At 44.7% G+C, this 10,000-nt stretch overlaps 2 protein-coding genes across 2 annotated transcripts in view; one reads left to right on the forward strand and one right to left on the reverse strand.

Moving 5' to 3' along the window:
- LOC143040628 (uncharacterized) overlaps nt 1-10,000 on the reverse strand; it is a 21,468-nt gene that overhangs the window by 6,829 nt on the left and 4,639 nt on the right. Inside the window, exon 2 of the mRNA XM_076211805.1 lies at nt 394-507. Within this exon, the coding sequence (XP_076067920.1) occupies nt 394-445 (52 nt within the window). The 5' untranslated portion in view covers nt 446-507. The remainder of the gene's footprint in view (nt 1-393; nt 508-10,000) is intronic.
- Nucleotides 7,253-10,000, forward strand: part of LOC143040822 (general transcription factor II-I repeat domain-containing protein 2-like) — a 4,561-nt gene continuing 1,813 nt past the window's right edge. Inside the window, exon 1 of the mRNA XM_076212258.1 lies at nt 7,253-7,355. Coding sequence (XP_076068373.1) covers nt 7,253-7,355 — 103 coding nt within the window. The remainder of the gene's footprint in view (nt 7,356-10,000) is intronic.

A 10,000-nucleotide genomic window follows, 5' to 3' on the forward strand; every position in this document is an offset into this window, starting at 1 on the left:
AGAGAGAGATATGATAAGCTGGAGAGAGAAAAAGAGAGAGATGACGGGAGAGAGAAAGAGGGATAACAGTGGGGAAGGATAGAGAGAGATGTATAAGGCTAGGGGGGGGAGGTATAATAGGTCAGGGGGATATATAGCGGGGGTAAAAAGAGAGACATCGAGGGAGACGGAGAGATAGAGAGAGAGAGAGAGAGAGAGAGAGAGAGAGAGAGAGAGAGAGAGAGATTTTCCCAACATTGAAGGGACTTCTAGAAGAAATTACTTTAGCTTTCCCCCATTTGTCCGTTCTGAAGTTGACTTTGACTTGATTGAGTTCGTTATTAGAATATTGGAGGAAAAAGATATTGGCGACTTGTTTCCCGTCCTCTACAATGTAGAACCCTATAGATATACCTTGTTCAGGGTCAGCATCGAGTCCCTCGTCGAGTGCGAACTCATCCTCCATGTCCGTACGGAAAGGTATTGTGGCGGATGGGGTGCTAGTCGCCACTTGATCGACTTCGACACCTGGAAGACAGAAAGACTGGAGAGGTGGGATGGCAGTATGGAGGCAGATATATATATATATATATATATATATATATATATATATATATATATATATATATATATACATATATATATATAAATATATATATGTTTGTGTGTGTGTGTGTGTGTGTGGGGGTGTGTGTGTGTGTGTGTGTGTGTGTGTGTGTGTGTGTGTGTGTGTGTGTGTGTGTGTGTGTGTGTGTGTGTGTGTGTGTGTGTGTGTGTGTGTGTGTGTGTGTGTGTGTGTGTGTGTGTGTGTGTGTGTGTGTGTGTGTGTGTGTACGAAAAAAGCTGGAGTCCGGGAACCATAGTTGTGGAAACGTAGAAAACACCAGACTCAGGAGTAGATAATTTATTCCCGACGTTTCAATTCCTGTCCGGGACTCGTCCTCAGGGGATACAATGGGATACAGAGATCACACGGTCTTAATATACTAGTAGCTACCCCCGCCGGGGGGGGGGGGGCGGTAACCTGCCATAGGGTGGGGGGAGAGAAGGCAGGGCGCTATGACCTGGGTCAAGCGAGAGTGTGTGGTGGTGGAGGGGGAGAAGGTAGGCGCTGTGACCTGGGTCAAGCGAGACGAGAGTGTGTGGTGGTGGCGGAGGGACAGGGGGGGAGGAGGGGAGGGGGGAGGGAGAGAAGTGACACGTGTCAACCTGCTTCTTACTCCTGCGTATATAGAGTTGAGTGTAATGGACCTGTTAATGCTGTCTTCGTTGGTGGCCCACGCTTCTAAGAACAATCTGCTTCCTTTCTTTTTTATCACTGTACAGAACCTTAGCGCCTTGCCAGTCGAACTCGTGCTGATGCAATTCCATGTGTTTGTACACTGCCGAACTCTGATCCTTTCTGCTTACCGCCCTTTGGTGTTCCTGTAGTTTGGTACTAGCCTGCTTTCCTGTCTCCCCCACATATCTCGCTGTGCAATCGGAGCAGCTGATGCTATACACCGCCCCGGGCTGGTCCAATTTGCTCACTTTATCCTTGACTCGGGTGAGCGCTCCACGTAGCGTGTTACTGGGTCTGTGCGCGATGGTCACTCCATTCTTATTTAAAATCCTCGCTGCGACTTCCGAAACCCCCTTCACGTAGGGGACCGAAATCCTGGTTGTGGTTGTTCGTGTCTCACCCCAGTCTGTTTCTCTTCTCTGCGGCACCGTCCATCTTTTCACCACTTGATTCGGGTAGCCAATGTCTCGGAATACCCTCCTCAACCTGCTTCTTTCCTCTTTTAGCGAAGTCCCTGTGGAGCAGACCCTCTCCGCCCTGTTTCACAACGTTTTCACCACGCTCTTCTTATGGCAGGTCGGGTGATCACTGCCGAAATCCAGCAATCGGTCGGTATGCGTTGCCTTCCTGTACAAGCTGGTGACCAAAATATCACCCGCGCGTTTCAACAACACGTCCAGGAACGGTAGCTCGCCTTACACTTCCTTCTCCATCTCGAATTGGATAGCCTCATACTTCCTATTGAGATGTTCCAGAAACCCATCCACATCTTTGGCCTTCTGGATTGCGAACACGTCGTCCACATACCGCGTCCACAGCTTCAATGATGTTGGTGCAGCGGGCAACATCTTATTCTCGAACTGCTGCATAGTGATCTCAGCCAGGATTACCGAGATTGGCGAGCCCAATCCTCTGGGGGTACAATGTGTCTCTGAAATTAAAAAAGGTTGAGTCTAGGCACAGATTAACCAATCTCATCAATTCACTGGTGGAAGGCTTTTCATTGTCCAGGTAGCCCCTTGTTTAGTCCATCGCGGACAACATCGCCCGTTTCACGAGGTCTTGGGGTAAAGACGTGAACATGGACTTCACATCGAAAAACACCATACTCTAATAACTCTCCAACCTTACGTCTCGTACTTTTTCCAGGAATTCACTTGAAATTTTCAACATCCGTGTCGAGCTCACTACCAAGCGTCTGAGTCTATTGGCCATCACCGACTCTAGTTTAAATGTGGTGGACCCTCTGAAAGCAATGATAGGTCTTAAAGGCACCCCCTCTTTGTGAATCTTGGGCAGCGCTAGGTGGAGCGCTCACCCGAGTCAAGGACAAAGTGAGCAAATTGGACCAACACCGGGGTGGTGTATAGCATCAGCTAATCCGATTGCACAGCGAGATATGTGGGGGAGACAGGAAAGCAGGCTAGTACCAGACTACAGGAACACCAAAGGGCGGTAAGCAGAAAGGATCAGAGTTCGGCAGTGTACAAACACATGGAATTGCATCAGCACGAGTTCGACTGGCAAGGCGCTAAGGTTCTGTACAGTGATAAAAAGAAAGGAAGCAGATTGTTCTTACAAGCGTGGGCCACCAACGAAGACAGCAGTAACAGGTCCATTACACTCAACTCTATATACACAGGAGTCAGAAGAAGGTTGACAGGTATCACTTCTCTCCCTCCCCCCCCTCCCCTCCTCCCCCCCCGTCCCTCCGCCACCACACACTCTCGTTTGACCCAGGTCACAGCGCCTACCTTCTCCCCCTCCACCACCACACACTCTCGCTTGACCCAGGTCATAGCGCCTGCCTGCTCTCCCCCCCCCCTCTGACAGGTTACCGCCCCCCCCCCCGGCGGGCGTAGCACCTAGTATATTAAGACCGTGTGATCTCTGTATCCCATTGTATCCCCTGAGGACGAGTCCCGGACAGGACTCGAAACGTCGGGAATAAATTTACCTACTCCAGAGTCTGGTGTTTTCTACGTTTCCACCAATATATATATATATATATATATATATATATATATATATATATATATTATATATATACAAATATATATATATATATACATATATATATATATATATATGTATATATATATATACATATACATATAAGTATCTAGATAGATAGATAGATGGATAGATAGACAGACAGATAGATAGACAGATAGATAAAGTGAGAGAGAAAGAGAGAGAGAGAGAGAGAGAGAGAGAGGAGAGGAGAGAGGAGAGAGAGAGAGAGAGAGAGAGAGAGAGAGAGAGAGAGAGAGAGAGAGAGATGACAGGGTGTAGGGAAGATAGAGAAAGACAATGATAGAGAGGGGGGAGGGAGAGGGAGAAAGAGAGAGATATGATGAGCTGGAGAGAGAAAAAGAGAGAGATGACGGGAGAGAGAAAGAGGGATAACAGAAGGGAAGGATAGAGAGAGATGTATAAGGCTAGGGGGGGGAGGTATAAATAGGTCAGGGGGATATAGCGGGGGTAAAAAGAGAGACATCGAGGGAGACGGAGAGAGGAGAGAGAGAGAGAGAGAGAGAGAGAGAGAGAGAGAGAGAGAGAGAGACAGAGAGAGACAGATATGACAGGGTGTAGGGAAAGAGGGAAAGAGGGAAAAGAGGGAGATAGAGAAAGAGAGAAATGTGGCGGGGGTGTAGGAGAGAGAAAGACAATGAAAGAGAGAGATATGATGAGCGGGAGAGAGAAAAAAGAGAGATGATGGGAGAGAGAGAGAGAGAGAGAGGGATAACAGGAGGGAGGGATAGAGATATATAAGGCTGGGGGAGAGGTATGAAAGGTAAAGGGGATATGGCGAGGGTAAAGAGAGAGACAGCGAGGGAGACAGACAGGCAGAGTCACAATCACCCAGACATGGTGGCGCCACACACATCCGGTCCGAGCCCCAGAGCGGCGCTAGCCGAATCAGCAATTTAGCTCAGCGCACGGAAGCGGACTGACACACAGACACACAAACGCACGCCATAGATGCAGTCAATCGCCAACCCGGATTAACACACGGGAACACAATACTGTTCAACCCTTTCCCCCTGGATATATTATGTATGTAGTATATTATGTTTGTAGTAATTATGAACCAAGAACAAACTTGTAAAGGGCCAAACAGCCTTACTAAAAATCTTGACAAGGTGACTGCGAGCACCTCAAAATTCAGCAGATTCAGCATTTCCGGAAACAAAACCGGACTGCACGACTCAAGGAGCAGTCGGTGTGTGTCGTGCCCTAGATCAATTGTGTACAGTGCCTAACGTGCCCTAGTGACTAAATGTGTACAGTATTTAACCAGATTGCCTCAATTTTTAATAAATAAGAAGAAAACTCCCATTTTGAAGTTTATCTCGCCCGCATTAAGTCCTCCCTATGTAACCCCCAACCAACAACCCCCAAATCCCACAACCCATGCATACGAGAACTTAGCCTGCCCTTCTCCTAACCAACCGTCAAGTCAAATATCCTTCACCTCAAATCCTCACCCACAACTCCCATCACAACATCATCACCCACAACTCCCATCACAACATCATCACCCACAACTCCCATCACAACATCTCCACCCATCCCAACACCAACCTACAATAGTCAATAACTACCAGACTATCTCCCCTCTAACCGAAATCCCCACCTTCTCTCAAACTAGCGGACTCTCCATCACTGACTTCCTAACGGCATGTGACCTTTTTTTCTCTAAAAATTCTAACTACTCTAACTTAGAGAAGATAAATCTATGCCGCCAGAATATACAAGCCTCAGATGAGCATAGATCCACGGCTCGAATGCTTGATAACCTTATTGCTAGTGGAATCACATACAAGGAATACAAATCCCATCTATTTAATGTCTTTCAGAACAAACAAACAAACAACATTAACTTTCTCCTCACATTTCTAAACAACACAAGAACTCAAAAACAGACTAACATCAAAGACAATGTTGCCAGTGCAATAAAAGAAATTAGGGAAAATCTAGAAAACCAAAGCCCTTGGACCTTCACAAACATCTCAGGAAAGAAAGTAATGACATTAGAAAACCTATACACACTACTAGAGATAGGCCTTTATCTTTCCCAACTCCCACCAAAGTGTCAAAAAGAATCAGGTAGAAGGGATTTAAACACCAGGATCCCATTAGCTTATAATCATATCTTAGAGATAACCAACGCTTGCAACATTTCCCTCTCCGACCAGCACCATTATGCTAGACTAAAGCCTTCAGTCACACCTGGCCCCTAGCTCCAATACAGCACAACCATCAACCTGGTGTTCCTACCATCTTTCAACAACTCACAACACCAGAGACTGCATACAAAAACAACAAATACAGGCACAAAACCGCACTGCCCAATGTAGAGCACAGCAACACCAACAACCACAGACACAACACCGCACTACCCCTTGCTCAGTTCATGGAACTACCTCCCACACAGATTCCCAATGTAGAGCCCAACAACAAAACCAATCACCCACGCACCCCCCACCCCCCACCCCACTCAACATATCAAGACCAACACGGCCAAGTAAATACTGCAACCTACACAAAACCACAACTCACTCCAACGAGGAATGTTCTCAAAAAAGATCACAACCACATCCTCATCAGAGGACAAACAGACCAGTTATGGCATCACAACAAACACCGTCCTCCCACAGAACGTCAAACTCAACACACACAACCCAACACCGAACGGGGGGAACGCGTACCAGCCTCACGCACCACACCACCATCGCAACGTCCGACCCACCCCACAACTATATCGCTCTAAAAGGTAACACTAGATCAAACAGATGTTGAGATGATGGTTGATACAGGCACAAACCTGAACCTCATCCCCAGAGCTCTTTACGAATCACTTAATGACCCACCCCAAATCCAGTACTCCAACACAGAAGGCTTACTGATAGAGGGATATGGTGGCGCCACACACATCCGGTCCGAGCCCCAGAGCGGCGCTAGCCGAATCAACAATTTAGCTCAGCGCACGGAAGCGGACTGACACACAGACACACAAACGCACGCCATAGATGCAGTCAATCGCCAACCCGGATTAACACACGGGAACACAATACTGTTCAACCCTTTCCCCCTGGATATATTATGTATGTAGTATATTATGTTTGTAGTAATTATGAACCAAGAACAAACTTGTAAAGGGCCAAACAGCCTTACTAAAAATCTTGACAAGGTGACTGCGAGCACCTCAAAATTCAGCAGATTCAGCATTTCCGGAAACAAAACCGGACTGCACGACTCAAGGAGCAGTCGGTGTGTGTCGTGCCCTAGATCAATTGTGTACAGTGCGTAACGTGCCCTAGTGACTAAATGTGTACAGTATTTAACCAGATTGCCTCAATTTTTAATAAGAAGAAAACTCCCATTTTGAAGTTTATCTCGCCCGCATTAAGTCCTCCCTATGTAACCCCCAACCCAAGAAGGTTACAAGTGAGAGAGAGAGAGAGAGAGAGAGGAGAGAGAGAGAGAGAGAGAGAGAGAGATAGCGGGAGAAGTTATTGAGAGATATATAGCGTGAGGTGAGGGATACAGGAAGAGAGAAAGAGATATGTTGAGGGGACGAGAGAGATAGAGAGTAAAAGATAAAGGTTTGATCTACACTTTCGAAACGATGTAAGTAGCGGAGCAAGTAAAAGGCGGTTTCGCTCTACGGATTTACTCTAGTAGATCGTAGCCAGTTGTCTTGTTCAGAACCAGTCGAGATCTGCACTAGGAAGCAAGGTAACAGGCCATGAAGGCTGTGACGGTTGTCGCTACATCAATTTTTGGTCGTACAATAATATTTCCAATGTGAATGTGACAAAAGTAGGTATTTACAACTTGCCAAAACCAGCCAATTGTCCTCTCCATTTTCATTACGAATCAAAAGGTCTACTGCCAACCTCTGGACGCACCAAGATGGTTTGAATCTGCCAGTTGATGAGCACTAAATTATTACCCATCCTCTAACCCAGGGCTCTCCAAACTATGGCCCGCGGGCCACATCCGGCCCGCTGCATAATTTCATCCGGCCCGCCAAACAAATCCCCGTGTGGTGGCCTTGAAAATGAGCATGCTGCACGGCTGCAGTGTTGCTGATCTAAGCCAGCGTTGCCAGTTGGATTTGCCCAAACTATCATACCAACCTATCTCTATTATTAACCAAGGCAGTGTCAAGAATTCTGTCACGGTTTAATTGCTGTGACTAGCAATTAAATGTAATGAAAACTCAAACGGATTCCAACTGACAAGGATAGCCTCGCCGCCTCAGTCGTCAGGGAGGGGAGGGTCTTGAGGGGGTGGGTGGTGTTGGTTGGAAGGAGGTGTAGTGATAGACGCAGGGAGACGAGCGATAGGCCTAGCAGAAAACGGAAAGATAAAAATAATCTATTACTGGTTGCTCTATTTGCAATAATTAAACTGAAAAGCTATTAATAATATTATATATAAACCCAAAATGCTGCACACACTCATGAATAATTATTGTATTATCGTACTGCTGCTAAACTATTGTACATTGTACACAGGTTCAAATTTTCATATTTGTAAGATAATTATCGCATGACTGGCATTGCTGAAATCAAAGCTGAGGCTGCTGACTGATGGCGCTCAGCCCGAGTCATTTTCCCTCTCTCTCGATAGTGTGACGCACAGATACTAGTACTGTTCATGAACTTATCATATTTATATTATAATAGCCCAGTTTCTTAAAGTTTAAGAAACTGGGCTATCATAATATAAATATTGAACATTTCAGTTACTCCAAGGTTTAAGACTTAAACTTTGGAGTAACTGAAATGTTCAAGTAGATACGAAAAAAAAGAAACATAATTACTTCACCTCGACTAGTTTATTTTCGAGTAAGCACAAGATCGACGTAGCCTAATTTTGTATGTAGGCCTATTAACCGTGGAATACTATGGTGGTTTTCAAGGAGGTGCAAATTCGCGCGCTCATAGATAGCATTCCATGGTTAACCCTTAACAGGTAAAGTGGGGTCAGACAGACCCCATACTTTTTTGTTTTTTAATTTTAATATACTAATATATTACATACAGATATGTACTCCCATATACCTTCTTGATCAGTGGAGTAGTTTAATGGGGTGATAGGGTCATTCCTGAATCTTGCTCTATATAAGCTTTATAGAGCTTTTGAGCCCGTCTGACCCCACTTTACCTGAGGTGTGAGTACCGTGGGGTCAGTCAGACCCCACTTTACCTGAGGTGTGAGTAGCGTGGGGTTTGTCAGACCCCACTTTACCTGAGGTTTGTTCATGTCATATAAATGTTTTATCATTTATACTTATGGGTAAATAAAAATTTCTTCTTTTTTATCAACAGAAAAACATACATCCGAGTTTGATTTTATTTATTTAATTTATTTGATTTATTTATTTAATATATCTAATTTATTTATTTAATTTATTCCATTTTCCCTCTTTTGATTACATTAATTTTTATCACAATGTTTAATTTCTGTTCTGGTAATGTGAGTTTCTTTTCATATCATGGTCACACTATACTCATATTATCACAAAGCATGACATTCCGCCACATTTTTTTTTTTTTATTGATTTATCCTTCTCTCTTTTGTTCAAATTTAATTTGTATCACATATGAATGCTTAATATTTTCTGTTCTGTTAATATGTTTCTTCTCACAACAAGATCACACTATTCTCATATCATCATAAAATGTGACATCTCGCCACATTTTAGGGCACCTCAGTCACTCTATTCCCACACATACAGCTGTAATTTATTTCATCCTTCCCCTCTTTTAGTTCAAATTTAATTTGTATCACATATTTTGTATCACATATAAATGTTTGATATTTTCTGTTCTGTTGATATGTTTCTTCTCACACTATTCTCATATCATCATAAGATGTGACATCTCGCCACATTTTAGCCACTCTATTCCCACACATGCATCTGGTTCTTATCTATCCCCCTTGTACAAGATCTTTTGAAAAATTATGGGCTCACATATGTAGGCACACTGAGGGACAAGAAGCCACAAGTACCAGCTCTGATGACAGACAAGACGGTCATCAGAAAAGGGTGCACGTCTTTCCTCTTTGACACAACCATGGCACTTGTGTCACATTTACCTGACAAGAAGAAGAAAAAATTTGTGCCGTTGATCTCCTCAATGCACCAACAACCTGTTATGGATGACTGTGGGAAGCCAGAAATCATCTTGTATTATAACAACACAAAAGAAGGGGTTGACGCGTTTGATCAAATGTGTGCCCGATATACGTGCAGCCGAATAACCAAACGGTGGCCTTTGTGCATAATGTACGGACTGGTCAACGCCGCCGGTGTCAACTCCCATATCACCTGCAATGAAATGAGGAAACGTGATGGACAGGCGGAACTTTCATCACGCCGGAAGTATCTGATTGAGCTAGCAGAAGAGATGATACGGCCATGGGCAGAGGAGAGGATGAACTTCAAGGGGATGCACAAAAGTACTTTGATGACCATCAGAACGGTCTTTGGCTTGAACATGCCCCATCAGCAAGCGGGGTACCTCTTCTATGAGAAAGCGATGTGCCTTGTGTGACCGGAAGTCTGACAGGAAGACCAAGAACTACTGCCTACACTGCAAAAGACCAGTGTGTCAGGACCATTCAACCCCCATCTGCGATGACTGCAATTAGATTCTTCAGTATCACAAATTCCACTTTCAGTATATCCAATAGAATATGTTCTTCATTATCACTAGC

Source organism: Oratosquilla oratoria, chromosome 29, assembly GCF_046742065.1.
Source record: "Oratosquilla oratoria isolate Oo_2021 chromosome 29, ASM4674206v1, whole genome shotgun sequence".
NCBI classification, from domain to species: domain Eukaryota; kingdom Metazoa; phylum Arthropoda; class Malacostraca; order Stomatopoda; family Squillidae; genus Oratosquilla; species Oratosquilla oratoria.